The sequence below is a fragment of the Acanthaster planci genome, linkage group LG04 (genome assembly GCF_054643075.1).
Source record: "Acanthaster planci isolate LZ-2023a linkage group LG04, COTS_SCS, whole genome shotgun sequence".
In the NCBI taxonomy this organism is placed as follows: Eukaryota; Metazoa; Echinodermata; class Asteroidea; order Valvatida; family Acanthasteridae; genus Acanthaster; species Acanthaster planci.
The window spans coordinates 3,240,683-3,262,575 of NC_141780.1; the positions used below are offsets into that span (position 1 = coordinate 3,240,683).

The 21,893-nt window shown below is 41.7% G+C and overlaps 1 protein-coding gene across 4 annotated transcripts in view; it reads right to left on the reverse strand.

The window, feature by feature from the left end:
• Nucleotides 1–21,893, reverse strand: part of LOC110983654 (cAMP-dependent protein kinase type II regulatory subunit-like) — a 50,184-nt gene extending 28,291 nt beyond the window's left edge. For 2 of the 4 annotated variants that reach the window (XM_022243080.2, XM_022243081.2), the window contains exon 1: nucleotides 10,210–10,748. In XM_022243080.2, the coding sequence (XP_022098772.1) occupies nucleotides 10,210–10,411 (202 nt within the window). In that variant the 5' untranslated portion in view covers nucleotides 10,412–10,748. Of the gene's footprint in view, nucleotides 1–5,285; nucleotides 5,419–10,209; nucleotides 10,749–21,486 lie in introns of those variants that run through there. The other 2 variants (XM_087135228.1, XM_087135227.1) reach the window with 2 other exon arrangements.

Below are 21,893 nucleotides of genomic sequence, written 5' to 3' on the forward strand. Positions count from 1 at the left end.
GGGGCAAGAAAAGTGCCTGATCACTATCGCAGACGTACGTGTACGTGACGTGACAAATCTCCATAAGCTGTGTTGGCTACTTTCTTGCCGGTCTGCAGCTCTGTTGTTTGTGTTAGAACTTGGGCTAAGGAAGTCAGGGAGAAAACAGGGGCTAATCTGAAAAGGCTGCTTAGTCTAGGTTCCAAGGTGTCAGTGGGCTTATTTATTTGATTTGTGGGTGAAATTTATCAGATGTGGTAACACCATTTCGTGGCGGTGAGTTTGCAAACCAAGTAAATAGCAATAGTTGCCCAGTGGCAAAAACATGTTACCAGCTGAAATGCCATGCTCTAGTGATGTCCATTGGTTCCGACTGGTTCACAGGTGTTTTCTACTTAGGCCGCATTTAAAAATCACTTGGTAGTGGCTGGAAATTACACGCAACTCTATGGCAACTGGCCGGGGTCACTACCATAGACTTGGGTGTAATTTCAGGCCACAGCTAAGTTTCTCGGACACGGCTTTCATGCATTTGGATAGCTATAATTTGCCTCTTTAACGTCTTGGTGAAATTGGGCTCTGATCAAAGCCCACTAGACAGACGAAGGTGGGAACTTTTGAAATAAAAAAAAATGGTAATCAACTCCATCTACACCACGTGGTGGCAAACTGATACAAATCACCCAGGCTTGACAGGAGGAGAAGCTTGATTAGAAACGAGAGCAATTAGGTCCCCCCAAAAAGACCTTTACTTGGTTGTAGCTTCAACCATCCTTGCACAGCACAGACTACCTTGCACTTTAAGAAACCACCCGTGAATATCACCAAAAATACCGACTGGAACTACATGCAGTGCAGGTCATGTACCAGTAACCTTTGAGTTAATCAAGCTGCCAAGACTCAGTAACAGCTGATGGCAGTGCTGGCTAGAACTGATGAAGTGTACATGTACATGTACATGTAGCCATCAAAGCTTCCTACACTGTCCAACTGCATTGATTCAAATTTTACAGCACTGAGGGGTAAGCACCCAATTTCTTCATTGTTTCAAATATGACTGGCTGATCTTAAAGGGGGTCATCCTCAACACCTGCACATGTTTAAAAAAATTATGCAAGAGGCATGAGTGGATACTAATGATTAAACTTACGGTAAATAAAACGAACACAAAAACAAACAAAAACTGGCTTTTTATCCAAAGCTTTTTATTTGAAAAGGATAACGTGTGCATATCTGCCGCTTATCTGCATGCACGACATGGAACGTAATGTATAACATGGGTAAAGTTGAGTGAAATTCTAGAGGGTTCAATTTCTGGTATTTTCCAGTGTCCACTTTTACCTGGGAAAAAAAAATTACATGCGCTTCAAGGGTGAAAGAATACAGATGAAAGGGAACAGAATGCTTTAAATAATATTGGCCGGGGGTTGGGGGCAGCAAAAGCAGGAGATTTGCCACTTCTGTCATTATCTCCAAAGATTCTTCCTCAATTAAACGGATTTCAAATGAACTAACACATGTAATGGAGACAAATGCCTGAGGCAGCACAGCCGAGTCTGCGCTTCAAACAGGGGACAAAACAGCATGCTGCATATTATCCATACATCAGGAAGATTAAGCGCTTCCAGTATCCCTGACACTTTAAAATTAACTACTGCTAGTTTCATCTGTTATGTCAATCTTGTAGCTACATGTATGCACTTGTACCATCCAGTTTCAGATTCTGTTCTTAACCTTGGAACAGTTGAGCATTATGATCGCAACCAGCTGAATGTATAGGTGCCGAGTGTGAGCATAACTGTAATCTAGGTTTGGAATCAGATTTAGCTTTTAGAAGGGGAAGTATATTACATGTATGTGTGTTCTGCTGGTCTAAAGTTAAATACAAAGCAGTGCCAACCCTTGCGATGTCAGAAACAAAGACGGAAAAGAAAGCGGTCTACAGGGCTGTGCCAAACATCCGAATATTCGATCGATTATCAAATATTCAAATATTTTTTTCCGAATTTGAATATTCAAATGCAAAATTCATGGAAAGGAAGGGAGAACTTTCTTTTGTTTAAAATAAGAACAAAACTGCACTATGGAGGCTTGTTTCAAGCAGATTCAAATGAAAAGCGACAGAATATTATCTTACAATTTAAAAAGTGAATTATTCTTTAAAAATATAAAAGGGATATTTTTATCACGGCAAGAAGTATTGTTCGTCTGTAAAATCTTGCTAAATCGTGGCTGGAGATACTCCTAGAAGTGAGAAGCTAATGTATTGATTATAATGTACAATTGTGTGTGTTAGTGCAACTGATTGGTGTACATGTACATGCATGGTTTGTTCATCAACAATCATATTTGGATATTCAATTAATTGAAGGTTGTATATTCGAAAAGTGAATTATTCGTATTGACTCAGCCCTACAGGTATACAATGTAATGACATTATGTCCTGTAGATCTATATACACATGTATCTTAAATCCTGGGGCCAATTTCATAGAGCTGCTTAAGCACAAAATTTGCTTAAGCGGGAAAAAACTTTGCTTAATAAACAAAAGTTACCAGCTCAAACTCGATCTGATTGTCATGCTAACCAAAAAACAGCTAAATATGATCCCAAAACACTATACATCACATGGAATTTTGGCTAGTTACTGTACCTGATTATCAAGTAAGGTTTTTTTCGTGCAAATTTTGTGCTTAAGCAGCCCTATGAAATTGGCCCCTGCTTGAAAGAAAAAAAGAAAAAAGCCTTCTGTGCTTGCAGAGTCAGCTGCTGAAGTCATTGAAACAGTACCACAATACTAAACTGTAGCCCTGCTCTAATTCAAGTTAAAATTACAATTCCTCAATTGAAAGGAAATAACCAATTTACCACCTTAAAAAAACCACCTCCCCCCAAAAAAGTTCTCCAAATACAGTTGTACATATATTCACAAACACACACAACCTATTTAATTCTTCAAAAAGGTTAATAAAATTCCAATTCATTATACAATGCTCCACTTGTTCATCCTTTTGCACTTGACCACGGTGCACTTTGTAACTTTTTACAAAAGCCAACCCACTGTGAATGAAAAACTATGATAATACATGTGTATATGCCTGCGCTTGTCGACCTGCCATACTCTGACAAGTGTACAGCAGTGTACAACCAGTGCAACCCGAAAGATAAGACCAGCCCAGTGAGGGCAAAGGCTGACGCAATTACCCCTGGGGTATGTGAAGAAAACAAACTGAAATAAATCGGTCAACACAAAACCCTAACACAATATAGAGTCAATGTTTACCATGTTCTCCATGGGTCAGGGAAAAAAAAAAAGAGAGGGGCGTGCCTGTAAAGGGATACAGAAGAAGCAAGATGTTGCAGATGAGGTCAAACAAACAGACTGCACTTCATGTGGAGACAGAATGTGGAGAACACCACCTCAGATTAACAAACACCCTTCTCATAGTATTTAAGTGACTGATTATGTAATCTGGTGAACTTGATTACTGGCTTGCAGCAAAAAGGGGCCAAATCCCTTCAGCGGTCATCTAAGGATATGAATCAGTTCACATGCTCAAGAGTTGTCTTGTGAACAGTGTGCAAATGAACTGCTTGTGAATGCGTACTTTGTAAAGGATACTGGGCAACTATTTGAATATACATGTAGGTAATTCCAGAATTTAGGGGTCCATTTTTTTGTGTCCCTGTCACATCTGACGTATGATTTTGTAAGTCCAGAACACATTTTCTAATTTCCAAGAGTGATGAATTAGTGCAAATTACCTGCCAAACAAATAGTAATACATGTAGTTTGAAATCAATTCTGGTGATATGTCCAATAACAAAGGTCGGATGTAACAGGGACACAAAAATGTCAAACTTTTCGACCCCTAATTTCTGGATTTACCCATAAACGAATGCTCGATAATTTTGTTACTTCAAATTCAACTTTGGCAAATTTTCCTTTTGTCCCATCTTGAATCACAACCTGGTAACATTAAAACCAAGGCAACATGTATTTTTCCTTCTGAGAGCAGCTTGTGCCGTTGTGCCAAGATTTCCCAAGGGAAGTGAAGAAATTCAACTTGATGTGTTGTTTGGAAAGAGCAACAAATTTTAACTCTAGTGCGCGCAAAGTGGAATACAAAAGTGGAGCTGGTCACGGTAATGTCCGAGATAGAAAAGGAACACTATGGGCAACTCTTGTTTCACCAGTGCACGTAACTTCAATTCAGAGAAAAAAATAACACCCCTTGAGAGTGGTTGATTTGGTCAGAATTCAGCCGGGAGGGGCGGCGGTCATTTTTCTGCCTGAAGCCTACATGTACCTGCACAAATTAACGGCAAGTTGATGCAGATAAGGAGCAGGAATAACACGTTTTTGTAACGGCAAGATAGTGCTTCCAAACGCAAGTAGGAAACCTAGGATTTTGTGACTCAGAATGCCTGAAAAGATTAGTAATTCAGGGATTCTTGGATATTACTGCTGAAAGCCTGAACAGAATGACACAATAAAGTCAAACGGATAATTTGTGATTCACAAAACACAACAAAAAAAAAGGGCAGCCTGAGGATTCAAGATGAGGAAGTCCCCTGATAAATGTCTTGTGGGGAAAGAGATAAATAATGCTGCTACGGTAACTGCTTGCTGTCTACCAAGACCTAAAATATGTACGAATAAAAAAGTCAGACTTTGAGAACCTAATGTTTTGATCGTAGCTAAATCTTTCTCAAAGGCAAAGAGCAAAAACAAAGATATAATTAATTTCCCTACAAAAGCAATACCAACATGTGAATCTGCAGGCATCATTTCCAGCAGAAGCATTCTGTAAAGCTTAAATGTATAAATCATACAAAATACTGAACCCAGTTTGTGTGCATTTCAAATGACTGGTTTTTTTTAAGTTACTAGTTCTTAGAGAGGGTCTTAATAGCAGGATACTAACAGCCCAATGGGTACAGGAGCATCTGCTTATAAACCTGTTCAATGGCAAACAACCTGTTGAAAGCCAAGGTGCATGCACATAGTACACAGAAAACACAGGTTGTTGAAAAATGCAGTACATGTACAAGTACATGGAGTTCTGCAATCACAAGATCCAGACTTTTCCTACCTCCATAAGAATTCCTTCCAGAGCAGGCTTGTTTTCTTCATTCAGACAACAAAACAGTATACATACCGTTACCAGTTAAGTTCTCAATGCATTTGTTATCAGTCGGACTGGATTTGCCTGGCAAACTTACACAAGTGCTTCATTAACTGCCCAGAGGAAAGAAAGCAAGGGGCCAACTGTATCTAGGTAACGTAGTCATGAGATCCTTACCGGGTGATGACTCTGCCGAGCCGCCGCTGCCTTCTTGGTCGCGGCTCATACTCGCAAATAAATAATTCACCTTGGAACGTGGCTGGTAGCTGGTTTGATCCAATTTCGCTCAGCGCATCTGTTTCTGTGCCATGGACAGCTCCGTGTTTATTAGCCTTGGCTGTACGCATGTGCGTAGGCTAGACACACGCACAGTATACATCCACCTGTGCACGCTCGGGCAGTGCAGGCAGTGTCTGGCTTCTGTGTTGGCCCTGTGTATTATGTATGCTGTTCAGAGCAGTATAGTGCACTCTCCCAGCGCATATCAGATAGAGTGATTAATCCCTCCCACCCTAATACTCCAGAAAGGCAGTTATCTCAAATTCTTATCTGTTATTTTTTTGGTGTGTGTGATATGTATTGTACATGTGTGTTTGTGTAGATTCTGCCCAGTCCCAGAGACTCCATGCATATTGCCAGCGAGCATAAAAAATGCCCGACGACAGTATGTACATGTAAACCTCCATCTGCTGGCCTCTCGGGTGGAGAGTGATCCACCACAAATGCAAATCATGTTCCTAGGCTGGCCCTTCCCTGTTTTAAAATTCAAACGATATCTTTCATCAATCCGTGGTGGGCAGCTCAATATTCACTTCTTCTTTACACACTGCCCGGCTGAGCCTGCAGAGTGCAGCTGAGGTGGTGGTGACAAAAAAGTTAGCCTGTGACCCCCATATTCGAATCAGCTCTTGTTTAAGGCACCTGATTGGTCTAATTTTCTTGACAAATGACATGGTTACTGGACACAATCTGGAGTACATCCCTCTTTGAGGGTTCAGTCCACTTATTCAAGCCCCATTGAAAACAGTGTAAAATCAGCACTGTTCAGGGCCCAATAACATGCTTACCAAGATCCCTGAGATTTCAGAAACACAAATGAAATTATTGTCTAGTCCCTAATCTTTCAATTTCTTTTCAATTTTTTGTGGGTTAACCAATTACATTTTTAATTATTCCCTCAAAACAAAATCAACCCCCGAAAAGTGATTTTTCCAAAGTCCGATTTTTCAAGTGGCAAACCTCAACTTTCTCAGGCACTTACGACCATTTTTCAACCGTAGTTTTTAGCCATTCTGCTCTCATATGAAAGCTCAAAGACCAAGGGAGTTGATCCTGGCAAGGATTTACACAATCTCACCATTTTGGGGGCCAAACAATCTCCTTTTTCAAAAGATACTGTGGGGGCACTTTTAATGCTAATGAGCTGGCCAGAAATTCTCACTTGAATTAGTGGTCTTCACCCTTAAATGCAGAAATACTGCACATGTACATGTACATGTACACTGTCTTGGATTAGTACTAGAAGAGTAGACTAGTGCACAATCACAGTGCATGTACAGTACGTACATGTACATGTACACATGTACATGTGTATCATCTGAAAAGATTACAAGTAAATACTGCACAGCTTTGAAAGCAGCCAATTAAAAAACACTTGACTTTTGGTTACAAGTGCTCATTAAAGGAAAGCATCCCACTCTGATTCAAAACAATTGCTTTCTAAAGAGCTAATTGCAAATTGGCTATGCTTTTGTAATTTTCCCCTTTGATGTCTGTACAGATGCAGAAAATGGAGAGCAGTGATGGAAGGAGATGTTTGAAAATGTTTTAAAAATCCACCAAAGAAATTAGGTTGAAAAGTGGGGGGAAAATAGGGCCGAAGCCTACCCATTCTTATTCTCCACCTGGTTAACCCTTTGCCTTCGAGGGCTTTGACTTTTGACACTTTGAGGGCTTTACTCAAGACACGCAAGTGCATGTACGCTATGTCAGAGAAGAGTCAACTGTCAACACAACTGTCCTGCAGTTGGTGTTGGCATTAAAAGTTTGCCTCGAGCACTAACAAACAATCGGGCATTCCTCACTGAAAACGTGCGGCCTCATGACCGTTGCATGCACTTGCTCTTTGCATGAGAGGGGACTTTCAAACAACATGTACTCAAAATGGCTAACGTCTTTAAAATTGCTTCCAAAGTGGTGGACCATCACTACAGTGGATTAAAACTTTTTAAAAGGAAAAGGTTTACCTGATGAGACACGGTTAAAATTTACAGGAGTGGGATCAAAATCCCTCGCATCACTCATACATGTACATGTACACCCAGCGCCCGACTATTATCACCCACGAAAGCTTCTGAGTTGTCTCCCATAGTAGCTTCACATTGATCTCTGTTGTATTGCTTTCTACTAATACTTGCAAGGCTTCCTAGGATGAACTTTTAAACCTCAACCCATTGATAGGATGGCAGGGGATATACGGGTGTGCCCTCACCAGCTACGTCTCTGACAGAAAGGAGAGGTCTTTAACAAAGAAGCATGCTCAGTTCACAATGAGGGTAACATTCCTTTCAAGACTGCACGAATTTAATGATGTATCTTCAGTCTGAGCGACTCGCACTCACAACAACCCTTACAGTTGTCATTGCTTTTAAAGAGTCCTTCTTTGTGACTGTTTTTTTTTTCAGTTGTTTGTGAATAAAGAAATCACAATCCCTACTGATAACAGACCTCTTGGGATTTTCAAGTGGTTGCCAGCGGACATCATCCACATGAAGGAAAACATCACAGTTCAGCCTCTAGGCGACCCCACTGAAAGATCAACCTTTCATGTACATACATGTAATTTATGAAACTCTCTAATTGAATCACACAAATGAAGCTAAATTTTGGACAGAAATTTAAAAGTAATACTGTAACGGAATCCATGAAGGACCCTGATGTGTTACAATACTCTATTGTGTTTTATTTGCTTGTCAATGGTGTTTGTGCATGTATGATATGCAAACTGTAAATAATCTGTATTTTTAATATTTTATTTGAATTATTTTTGTGTTCAGACTGACAGTATAATTTACTGGTTAATTCTTTAAAGCCTTCAGAAGACCTTTTCAATCATCCTATTATCAGTCCTTGCACTGACGGATGAAATAAAAATAACCAAACTACCAGAGTTGTTTAGCTTCAAACAAAATATCACAGAAGATGAATAAGTACTAGCTCGAACTCAAAGCGAGGTTGAGCTGGACGCAGAAAATGACAATGACTGAAGAGACTCAGGTGGTCCAAGTTTACCTTGTGTTAAAGCAAACAAGCACTGGCTGTGTAACACCTAAATGCCAAGTATAGGTCAATCGTGCATGGTACCGTACATGTACACGTACATACATGTAATGCAGAATTTACATGTATAATGTACATTACTTGTACATGTGTACAGTGCATGTATGTATTGTCAGCCAGGATGTTACATGTATCTGCTGTAAGTTTGAGTGGAGTTGGCAAATAGCGTTTGTCACCCAAGTGCTTGTTTGGAGCACCAACAAAACTGTCCATGTTACATCAAGTTTACTCCATGAGCGTACATGTACATACATGTTGGCCAGAGAGAAGCATTCTTCAGTTGACAGACTGGCTGGAATGGCACGCACCCACTCAAACCTTGGTCACAATCATTCACAACACAGCGAATGTTTAACCAGTCCCAGTGACCTTTTACCTTTTCATGAGCGTAGTCTATTTTGCCCATCATGATAAATAATCTAAAGTATGAGGAGAATATTATAATTCTTGAAGAACTGCCTCATGTTGTGATCATACTGTACATGTACATGGCATGCATAGTCTGTGTTAAACATTAGCAAGGAACTACTTCACTGACAAGAGAATGTAAAAATGTGTTAATTTCATATGTCTACATGAAAAGGCGTTCATATAGTAGGGACAAGTCAGTTTGAATATTCAAATATTCAAATTTCAATTTAATTGAATCACCATATTGTATGTTATCGAGGGTTTGGTGTCATCAGTATACATCAGGTAATTGAACCTAAAAGGCCAATTCAGAGACGTATAACTGGTTCTCAAATGCAGTCAACTGCAACCTTCAGCATGCTTTAAGTACATGTACACCTGTACATGATGTAAGCTTAAGCACGCTTAAGCCTACAGTAGTAATGTCACTTTTATAAGTGGAATGAATCATTTGTTGCCTGTGTAGGTTTTCCATTTGGAATGACTAATTTGCTCAAATCTCAAGACAGGTGCTGAATAACTGTTTTGCCTGAATTAGTTAAAGTTCGGCAAATAATTTTAGTTTATTTTGAGCAAATATTTCTGGGTCTAACAAATCTAGTTCACACAGCTGTCTTGTCATGGTCTGCATTTTGCCCAATCAAGTACATATCTACAAATTTCAACTCGGGCAGTAAATTTGCATTGGAATTCCTCTCTGACCAGTAGGGTGTTGACAACTTGCCCAAATGCGTCAGGTTAAGAATGCATGCGAACTGCAAATTCCTGGGCTAGGCCTAATAATAATTTCCAAAAATGGGTTACTCACCATAGGGCCTAAATCTCTTCAAATGATCCATTTATGTATATGTAGGCCTTGCAAACATTGCCAGACACTTCAAGATTTAATACAATAAATCGTCTTGTGGATTTCAATGCCATTACTAGGTTTGAATCAAGAGCGGTTTCCAAAAATGATTTGGTCAGTCGTTTTGGATAATGTCCACTCTAGATTTGAATTATGACCCCCTAGATTTCTGTTGTGATTTAAATACAGAGGCCTAGGCCTAAGACTTTAGTTTAAAGAGCCTAGGCTACTGATCTCAAAATTTACGTTTAACTGGGACTCCGAAATGGCATTTGAAAGGACTTAAAACACTGGAGAAATGAACATGCATTCATTACATTTTCAAATATGCAAGGACTGGTTTAAGGATATGGCTTACAATGTAGGCCTAACCGTTCGGCCTAATCCATATTTCCCTGAACATTTTGGAAGCAAACGACAACAGCAGCACGTCCAAACACCGACACCGGTACTCGTAACCAGGCAAAATTTCACGATGACATCAGAACGAAAAAATAAACAAACCTGGTGGTTCATCATCGATATCCGACTCGGCATCTGCGGGCTCTGAAAACTTCACCTCCCGCTTGCCCTTTCCGTCCCCGTCGTGCAGTTTAGAGAAATACTGGGCGGCGAACTCAACCAAATCATCCGGACGCTCTCGCAGGACCGCCACGGTGAAGTCCTGCAGGAGGTCCGTCAACCCTGACGGGATCTCGATGCTCATGACAGCAGTTTATCCGGTGCAAATGTGGACACAAATTTATCCAAAATGTGAAGTTGTAGTCATAGACGTGCAGTCCCCCTGGAAAGCTCTGTCGTTTAGTTAATGTTCTATTGAATGTGTACGGCCTAAGGTTGTAACATTTCTTAGCAGACAATAAAAATGTTCAACATGTTGCTCTTTCCGAGCACATAATTATTCAGCATACAGATGTACGACTAGTCCACGTACATGTACATGTTCGTACATGTACATGTACACACAGCAAGATGACGTGCAGGCCTGCTGCAGAAAACGTGCATACACATTGCATTGCGACGGTCGAGCGCGCGTGCGCGCGTCGCGTTGTGTTGTTCCTTAAGCAAATGTTTGACACAGACGTTCTGACGTCACAGTTAACCGTTAACCTTTACCTTGACATCGCATAATATATCTTCTGATCCTTTATATTAATTAAAGCTTTTATTTATAACAGATTTCACACAAAGGGCTTTTTAGAATGAAACCAACCAAACTCTAAAGGTTACGGAAAGTACGTTTGCTACAAATATGTACAAATGGTTGGGAGTGTCGTGCCGGTGGCGCTCTTATCGTGTGTCGCAATGATGTTGCCGTGTGGGTTGCTAAGCAACAGCTTCAAGCTAATTACAGCTGCAGGGTTTGCATTTAGTCTGACTGATCAATTACGTCCACAAAATTGTCCTATGTATTTCTTTGTTTCATATTCACAATTAACAGTATGAGTTGTAAACTGATTAAATATTCGTTTTTGCTTTATATTTTTGAGGGACGCATTAATTTATTTTTTGGTTCGGATGTGTGATAAATCCCCCTAAATCGCATTCATAACATTTCCTTTTCGGTTTCAGGTTCGGGCATTTGCACATGTGCAATCAAAGTTCAGTTTGCAGTTAATGGTTAGTGTCACGTTTTGTCTAAAAATGTATATTCTCCCCAATGTGAAAGTATAGTATACCTTACTAAAGTTTTACTGTTTTAAAGCTGCGTAGAAATTTGTCCCACACTGGAATCTTTTCCTTAGAATTTTAAACGACAGATAACACGCCACATGGTAGGCCTACGCCAAAAAGGACAAAAATGTCTGTGACTTAAAATGGCTTTCACTGGGTTTTTCATTGGTAATTTGTTGGGAGTCATTACACTTGGAAACGACATTTTAACCGCAGGGAAAATTACGAAGTTAAAAATTATCCTCACCGAACAGTAGAGGGCGCAAGTACAATTTACGTTGATCAAAGGCCCCAAATATATGTAAATACTGTGTAGTGGATGGATGGAAAGCAGTGAAACGAAGGATGCACTTTATGAATCGGGATTGGCGGGTTAAACTCATCCCAAAATGTTAAAAAAAATTCTCTTTCCTGGAACACACCGACCGAAAAGTTTGAAACCAACTTCGGGACGTTACAAAGAAGTAAAATCCGGAATATCAAAAACAACAACAGATGGAAAATACATTTTTTAAAAAGCATTGAATAATGCGTGAAACAACCATTACCAATACGAACGATTCACAATAGTGCACCTCCAAGAGTTTGCAACAGGTTGACCGATAACAATGCGCGAAATCTGTCGACCCAATGCGCGTTTGGTCGACAAACTTCGCGAGTTGTGATTGGCCAACGCGTTGCAAACTCCTGGAGGCGCGTTATTGTGAATCGCCCGTATTGGCAAACGCGTTGCAGACTCTTGGAGGCGCACTATTGTGAAACGCCCGGCTGGGGTTGACGATGCCCGGACAACACGGTTGAGAGGGTGGATTCGTCGCCCGGATCTTCTAGCCTGAGGGTTAAAGGTTTTGGAATTGTGCGGCTTGGAAATGGTGAATGAATAATAACGTCTATTAAATATGTAATTTTAATTACAGAGTATGGACCTGCTCTGTTTTTTTTCTGTTGCTTGAATAATATGTGCCAAAACAGTAGGCCTAACTGACTGTTATCCTAATAATTTTTATTTTGTAATTGAATCTTTAAGGAACAACAATTCAATTTTTGCAATGGGCAAATAAAACACTGGCTCGACGCCCAAAAAGCTGTTTTTAGATCGAAAAAAAGGTGAAATGGGAATGAAAAGGAAATCGAAAGAATTAGGACGCTTGTTGTAACTGTGATTTGCATACAGCGGTATGCAAGTATACTCGCCTCGTTCATTCAGGCTGAGTTCGGGCGGCTTGTTCTCATATGTTCACGAACAGCCCGATTTGCTGTTCGTGGGCAGGGACGTCTATAAAAAACCTGGACTTGCGACGCCTTCTTATGAAAAAGAAGACAACCAGCGGTCATTTTACCGAGCCGAATACAAACGCGTGGATTGGTTCCCTTCTATTGACGTCAGGAAGAACAAAGGCGGGCATTGCCAGGAAGGCTTTGTATTCGGCTCGGTAAAATGGCCGCGAGTGGATTCAATGACTCTATAGGCTAATTAAGGGCATTGCGAGTCCAGATTTTATTATACAAGTCCGTGTTCGTGGGTCGGCCGCTCGAACGTCGGGAACGTACAACCAGTTATCGGTACTAATTATTTGTAGCATGCAGGCAACATGGCGGCGGCCTTGCACATTCTTCAAGGCTGAGTTCGGGCGGTTTGTTCTCATGTGTTCACGAACAGCTCGATTTATTGTTCGTTGGTCGGCAGCTCGAACGTCGGGAAGTACAACCGGTTATCGGTACTAGTTATTTGTGGCTGCAAGCAACACGGCGTCGTCCTTGTGCATTCTTCGAAAGCTAATGTTGGATAATTGGGCTAACTTCTTTTCCATTAAAAATCATTTGTCATGGAAAATTTTTGTTAATTTTAGAAAGTTTCCATTGTTTCCAGCTTTATAAGCCATCTCGATAATTTTTGCAGCTTTTCAAAAATCAAATCTCACGAGTTTTTCCGTGTGTTTGTGGAAAACCCTGACGAGGAGGTGGTGTGTAAACCTGTTCCGAGAACAATGTTCTCGTGTCATGTTCCCGCCGTTCGAGCGCGAGAACACGAAACCCGTGTCAAGAACGGGCCGCCCGAACTCGACCTCAGTTCCTTTTGCGAGCTTTGGGGTGTTTGCTGCCACCAAGCGACCGTACTGCATCCAATCGGCACGACAACGCGTGACGACTTTCAGCTGGCCATGCACATTGGTCAAGTTACGCCTTTCAGTTTGCCAGTTCTATTTCATCCTCAAAACTAATCTTAAAATAGATCTATAGTAAAAAATCTTAAAATCGCAGAAAGGAACGGAAACGCGCAGAGACCTGCGTCGGTATTTTGATTTAGATGTCACGGACAAAACAAGATCCGTGTGGACCTCAGTAATGGTCATGCTTAAAAACAGGAGTTGGTTCAATAAAAGGGCAGGCCATCTCACCATCTTACAATGACGCCCCCAAAAAATTCATCAGAGCTTTCCACTCATCCTGCCCGTGTTTACTTTCCACTGGCCAAACGACAATCGTCCCATCTCGGACATCTCCCCGGCCACTCTTGTACATCGCGCCTATCGATCCGAAATGACCCGCACTTCGTGCCGTTGCACTTAGTCGGTCGGATTTCACAACTCGCGCTTTTACCCTCCGCGACTCAATTACCCGCAGATAATGTGATTATCACCGGGCTTCGAGCGTCCTTTGATTTCATGATCAAGAAAGGACATCAGGTCGCTAGCACACACGAAAGTAGACTAAATTTGTTCATTTTTCAAGGGATTGTACAACATAATTATAAGGTGGCTCTTCTCATTTTCATCACACGGTGCATTATTGAGTCCTGCTGTTGTCTTAGCCGTCAACATGCTATCAATCTGCGTCCCTGTCCAAATCGATCTCTAATGTCTATGACAACCTGATCGCAGATATACTGATGCTCATGATCAAAATTGAAATGAGTTCACCTTGCCACCTGATGTATGCCTTTCCATCGTAACACTGACTTTCAACAACTGAAGAGGTGCTTGTTCGGCGAATTCACGGCACAAACTTAACGGGGCCTTGTTATCTTTTTGTTTCATCGAAAGGACAACGTGCAAGACGTGTTGCCATTTTTGCACAGTGGCGTGCGTGAGCATATATTCTGCCACATATCACGCTCCGTCGAAAACTCAAACTGCACTTCATGATATTTATGTATTGACACCTCAAATAACAATCATACAGATGATTTACTTTTGAACAAAGGAAGCTGGACCACACTGGAGACCCAACTACACGATTTAGCAACCACTTGCCACATTCGTCTTTACAAATCTTTGTGCAGCGCTCACAGAAAGGTGGAAACAGTCACAGTTCAGGAAAACAGACTTGCCCTCAAAGCACGACACATTTTGTACAACTACTTTCAAGGAAGAAACGAGAGGCACACATCCAACAAAGTCTTCGGTTTCAAATAATTGTCAGTTTTGATTGCACGGTGCGCATGATGGCACGAGTGCGCAGAAATCAAGAAGCCCGTGCCAGGAAAGAGACACGACGGATGGGCTTCGCACGTTTCAATTTTACACACTTCTCGTGTGTCTGTACGATATTCTCTTCATCTGTTTTTTCCCTACCCGACCATATCTCTCCCCCACATTACCGTGATTTATGGACCAGATCTAATGTAGGCTTGTCTCTCAGTCTCAAATTTCCATAAATCCTCCCTGGAAGTGCACCATGGACTCTCAATTATCTTCCACCAGGTGTGACCGAGAGAGAAGAAGTATTACTGGAGGAAATTATAATCATTTTTCTTCTTGTAAGAGACATTAACAATTCATGACGCGCTTTAATGACTCGTCGGAGCCGTTCAAGGACGGCCATCCATCCCTGCAACCTAAGACAACGTCATTTGTTCAGGCTCTTCACCACTACTCGCTCGCTGGAAAGGAATGCTGAAGTATTATTATCCCTCGCATCCACCACGACCGTCGAAACTCTGACCAAAAATAGAGAAGGAAATAGAACCGTCGTCTTGGGCACTGTGGCCAGCTGACCACCTTCAGCAGGTATAGACACATGCACTGCAAGGGTCATACCCCGCAGAGAAAGTACTGACCTGGGTCAACGATTCAGCTACATGAATGGTTCAGGTTAGGCCTTGTATGTGACGATGGTCTCCTAAGACACGGATTTTGTATGGAAATTATTATTTGATCCCTTTTTGGTTGATTGTAAGAAGGTGTTGCTGCCGGGATGTCACTCCAGTAAGACGCTGTTCTCAATAAGGGGGTTTCTTCAAAAGTCGCGAACCCAACATTTGCACACACTGAAATTATTTGGAGAAAACTTTGTTAACTAAAACAACAAATGGTCAAAGAATTCACATTCTTAATTTTAGAAATTGGGGTAAATGCTGATGCTGAAATATCTCTAATTTCTTCTCGGTATGACACAGAGATACAATATCAAGGTTATTTTCAATAGGGTTGAGTCAACTTGAACAATTCACTATTCGAATATTCGATCTTTGATTTGATCGAATAGCCGAATATTCGGTCATACTGACCGGCAGATTGTTGATAAACAAACCATATACAAAATCAGTTGTAGTTGTACATTATGATCAATATAATAGCTTCTCACATTTAGGAATATCTCCAGCCACGATTTAACAAGATTTGTGGGATGAACAAAACTTCTTGCCTGTTGACAATTTCTATTCTTTTTAAATTATTTATTGCACGCTTTACATTTTAAATGATAAGATTGCTGACGCTTTTCATTGAATCTGCTTGAAACAAGCCTCCATAGTGCAATTTTTCTCATTTGAAAAAAAGAAATTTTTTCCTTCCTTTTTATGAATTTTGCATTCGAATATTCGAAAAACAATATTCGAATATTCAACAATCGATGGAATATTCGGTTATTCGGATATTCGGCACCGCCCTAATGATAAAAATACGTTTACATAGACCCTTTCATTACTGAGGGAAATGGGAGGGGTGACAGTAACTGCCCGGCTGAACGGTGATCAGAAAAAAAGGGAAAAGTTTTCCCCCCTTCTGGATCATATCAAAAGGTTTTACGTTAATTAGTCTTCCATATGACTCCATGAGGAAAGTGCAAGTGATACCGTCACGGAAATATTTTGGGGTCGGGAAATCGTTTCAAAAATTTGTCTACCCTCATTTGGAGATTTTTCTCGCAATGCAGTTGCCGTCCGACAGCGAAAATGCCCAGATTTAACCCTTTCGTGTAAGCACAGGTTTCATTGACTTGGACAGTTGACATCCCAAGAATCTGAAGAATTGCACCATTAAAGCATACCGTCCATTCTTATATGCCATGTCCAAGCATAGATCACAGTCAGAAACAAATCAGAACGGGATATAGGGAAGGTCAGCAGAACCTTCGCCAAGACTAAGAATTCTGTACATCTCGTAACTGGCCAGCAACGCCGTTCATTTTTAATTACTTCCTATATTATGCAGTCAGGTGATGACAGGATGACATCGACATTTATGAGTTCAATGCACGCGGTATTCCTTTCTGCGGCCGGGCCCATACCGCGATGGTCAAACGTTCCTCGAGAGTAATCTGGACCTTTAGGGCAAGTTGTGCGTTCTGTCTGGTCTCCAAGTGCCACGATCAATTTCAATTAGTTTCAGCTCGTATAGGACCTAGTTGGGACACCGGTGGCTCGGTGGAAGCAGTACGTGCGCACGTGCTGGGAAGAGAGACTTTCACGGGGGAAAATCGAAGGGATTACGGCATAGGCAGAGCCAGAGGGACCACAACCTCCGGCCATGCTCTTCATGAATGCGGGAGATTTTTGTCCCTCTTTTGCCGACGGAACCGAAGCGAGTCGCTGGCTTCAAGTCTCTCTCCCCCTCCGTTGTGCCGTAAACTTGCCTCGGTGGAGATGGCTCAAATTGCAGGAAATTTCTTCTCTAGGTTTACACTTTGCCGCGGGACGACTGTAATAAATATTCGCAAAATAAACGGTCCCTTGCAGTGTTGAATATGTGCATGGCCCTCAAACATCGAGAAAATGATACGGTTTAAGTTTCAGGTTATCCAGGTAGTTTTAACAGGATTAGGCCAGGGATGTAATTCTTCTCTCGCGGACACGCATCCCGAGAATGTCTTAACCCAGCTGACAAATTCAACTTGAAATGACAAATTAAGCTCAGGTTTGTGATTTGAGCCCCGATCGAAGAGCTTTTATCAAACTGACATGTTGTCAGCGATAGACCAATGTCCGTAAAACACGTCCCATTCAGAGAGTCTATTTTTGACGTATCTTTCAAAAGAAGGTGCGAATTTCGAAATTTATGAACAAAACTGCATTTCCATTCTAGGGAGAATATCGCATCGACCTGCGTACACGCACACAAGAACCTGCCGGCATGCAGAGAGGGTATGATAGTGGCCGTTTCTTGGTGATTCACATTTCAGATATAACAATAGCCCAGTGAAAAAAACCCAATCCCAGGAACGTCCTCTCTAAGCAAATTTTGGGCCCGTTATTCTGTCCAGAAAAACATGGACAGTTTAAATATTTTTGAAAAATGCACTTTTAATACATCTCATTCAAAAAGGATCTCATTATTCAAATTAAACGAACAGTTTTCATGCATTGAAAAAAAGTACGAGAAAAAATAAAGCGTCTAAGAAAAATTCATTGCATGGATCGCTTGAAGAAAATAGGCCCATTATAATGTTACCAAAAGTACGTAGGCATGTATAGTCGAGTGGAAGTCAACAAGCGGATCTAATAGAAAAACTGAGGAATGTCGAGTGGCTTAGCTCTGATGATAAATTACGAGAAAGTTCTTTGATTTTTAAAATAATATAACAAAATGAATACTACACAAGGAATGACCACTCTAAACGACGCCGGCTGGCTCATACTAGATGCAAATGGCAAAAAAGAAAAAAAATTGAATGTGAAGTAAAACATATTTGCAGGCTTCTGCTTCTGTGAATTCGCGTGTTGCGTGAGTAATTGGCGATACACGTCAATGCACAAATTGGTTTTTGTCTATGCTTTAGTGATCAGGGTTAACCGACCCAGATACACACTGCCAGCGCCATTTTGAAAACCACATCCCTGATAAAAAGCCAAGGTTAAGGTGGAAGCTTGGAGCCCAGAGTGTAGTTCATCTTCAGTTACTTCTGCAATATGCCCCTGTCGGCAAGAGATATATTGCTCCTATTTTGGAAACATGCGTTTGAACAAATAATGTCTTGATCGATCGCCCGGAAGATACCTTACAACCTTCCATTAACTGTGGGCAATCCGCATCCTTAGTAAGGAGTCGGGGCCGCTAATGTCTCTTGCCACTCTAAAGTCGTTGAGAGATAAACGAAGAGTATGGGATCTCCGTATGACACAAAAAGCACAAGTATAAACGAGTATTAGGCCTATTGCCCCTGGCACAATTGAAATTTACCCTCTGGCGTAATGATACTGGGGGCAGATTTTGTGGGCGCGGGCTTCATTATACTTTGCACTCACGCGAAAGTGGCATTCACTGTGCATGCGAACGATCCAGAAAATGGACAAGGCGATTCTACGTGGACTTTCTATTGGTAGAAGCGACTTGGCGCTCTACCATCTTTCTTATAACTGGGACCAACACATTATTAGTCCATCAAAGGTGTCTGGCCCTCTCCGTGCCGCCTCAGCCTCTCGACCTCAGCCTCTCGGATCGTAGTGAGGCTTTGCCGCTTGTAGAGGAAATCACATTACGGAACGGTTGACGGTATTTTGGTTTTGATGGCATTCAAGCAATGGTGAACTGATCAGCCATTCACTGTTGTCCCTTTTTCGCAACGCCTAATCAAGCCCGGAGCGCTGCCGTGGGGGGGGGGGTTGAAAGCAATTTGATTGGTCGTTTATGCCAGGAATATCTGTGCCTCCATCACGCAAGGGGATTGAGAAACGAACAAACCAACTCGCCGTAGAGATGGTATCGCTGACGGCCTCGTATGCACCTCATGCACGAGACGAGCAAAGTCCTCTGTACGGCATGCTACAGGAATGTTCCTCGTTAACTCGCCTTTGATTGTGCTTATAATTATTACATTACGACGAATGCAGTGGGCTATAAAGGCCTTCATAGTCCGCTTGTGAAGAACGGCACTCCGCAATACGCTAGGAATATCGCCATTCATTACATCTGTCTCGATGACAACCGTTAAAGTGTTGTCGTGCAAAGAGCCACGTTTTGCAATATTCGCTATAAAATGTGAGTTTGAATTCTCTGATTAAAGGTATTAAGTGCGATGAGGACAAGTTTGTTCCTTATTTTGTACGAATTGATTCAAGCAGAAATTTAAGTAACATGACCAGAACAGATCTACATGTACATGTATGCATGCATAGTTTGGACAATTTACTGCTCCTACCCACGGCCACAAAGTGCCGTTCACGTACATGGATTGAAGAAAAAGATTTTGGTGTGCATGCAGCGCCGTACACGTTCCTTTTTTTGGACATTATTTTGAGTGCGTCGAGTGCTTTAATTTACGAGTGTTAACGACGACATCTGTATCTTGGACCGCTGTGATGCGGTTTCGGTGAAAGATCCTCTTCAGATATAGAAGGTTTTTTGCGTGGCCGTGTTGAGAGGATTCTTTCACCAAATCGGAATGTTGTTTGCGTTAAGATGTAGACTGTCGCAGCAAAACCCAAATAGATTTATCTCTGCAAGACTACGCTGACGAACTGTGATTTTCAAGAATATTGACAACAAAACGTAGCAGCAAGACTAAAAGCCACAACACGAATAAACATCAAAGGAGAACGTGTTTCATTTGTCTTCACTTGACGGAATCCCTCGGAGGGTGGAGTTTGTGACTGATGGCGTCCCAATTTGAACAACCAAAGCGAATAATATACCGTCATCAACAACAATAACGTCATTAACGGTTTTAACATCGATCCCCTCCAGGTTGAATCGTCCGAGTATCAACTTGTCTCCTTAACTATGTAAAGTGAACATAGACCCCTTTTTTTCTCCGTCACATTTCCACTATCTGCCAATTCTGAAAAGCCTGGCAGATCTGTGTCAATATTTACGCGGTCCACTTAAGCGTCACGACCCCTCTCCATCTTCCGCAGCTGCTCAGAGCAAGGGGGCGGTGGAGATAAAGCGGGGAGACCTGTTCCTTAACACAAGCCTGTCTTACAAGTCGTTTCTTACAAAATGTCTGTTCAAATAGTTGGTCTGTGCGTCCCACTGTGGTACGGTTAAACGAGCAGCGTGAGGCACGGTTTAACATTCAAAATGGGGACAATGAAATGAAATGAATGCATGGTGACCAACGTACTTGTACGCCGCATCCGAAGGTATACGCGTACTGGACTTCGTCCTGACTTTGTATCCGTCTCGTCGTGGGTTCTAAAGAACATGCGTGGAGTGAATTATTCAGCAAGGCACCACTTAAATTTCTCTACAATCAGTTTTAAAATTATTCGAAAGTTCGAATCAGAAATGTTGCAATGGACACGCACACTTCCGTTTTTGGTCCAAAACGCGTTAAATATCATTCTAAATCCAAATCATACCACACATCAAGGATGAAAAAAGATATCTAGGAAGCTAGGTTTCCTCTCTCCATCGTTTTATATGACTTCTCAACAACAAAAGAAAACCTCGGTAAACAATAAAATATTACATGAGATGAATAATTAAACAAGGAAGATATTCCCATTATGTGGGGTAATCGTACGACTTCCCTGATGGCCAACAGGTTTAAACTTAAAGGACCATTCGTCCAGAAAATTAAGTAGTGGTATACAGCATGCACCGTTCACTCAAATTATCTAATGCCCTGTATCGTATTATAGTGGCACGTAAGAACAAGAGGTGGACAATCAACATCTTCACTGATCAGTCTGCTTAAAAAGCCTTTCTTCCCCAGATGCACCCAACTGCACAATGTAAGACGTGTTCCACTATAGAACCCGGGGCCAATAGCTCCACTGTAGCGGAGTGCATGCTCTCCCATATTCAGCGTCCTTCGAAATGAAATTGCCGGCGGAGGTTTTGCATAACAAAAGACGCATCAATATCCCGCTGAACAATATGCGGAAAGCTTAAATTTAGAGAACGCATAGGCAAATGACGTCGACTAATCAAAGAGCACACTTACCTATTGCAATGTTGGAGCATGCCATAACTTCACCAGCCGCAGTCATAGTGATTGTTGCTTTAAAACACCGCACAATTAAAATTCCCCTTTTACGACGTCCGTTTTGAAGGCAGGGCGTGTTGTTGTTGTTTTTTTCTTCCACGCGAGTCAATCTGTGAAGTGGTTCCGTCAGGATTCGTTGGCCATCTCACCAAAAGACCATCGGCCCTATGCTTTTAGACTGGTAAACCCGCGCCCTGCACCGCTTGAATTTAATTCTCCCGTGGACCGCTCCGTTGCGGGTTGCGCGGCTCTGCCATATATATTTTTTTTCGCGGTGTTGTTTACAATGTTCCTGTTGGGCTCTCTGCACGTGCGACTTCGCCCGTGTGGTCGGCCCTCGCGCCGCGTGATGGTGTGTGCCCGAT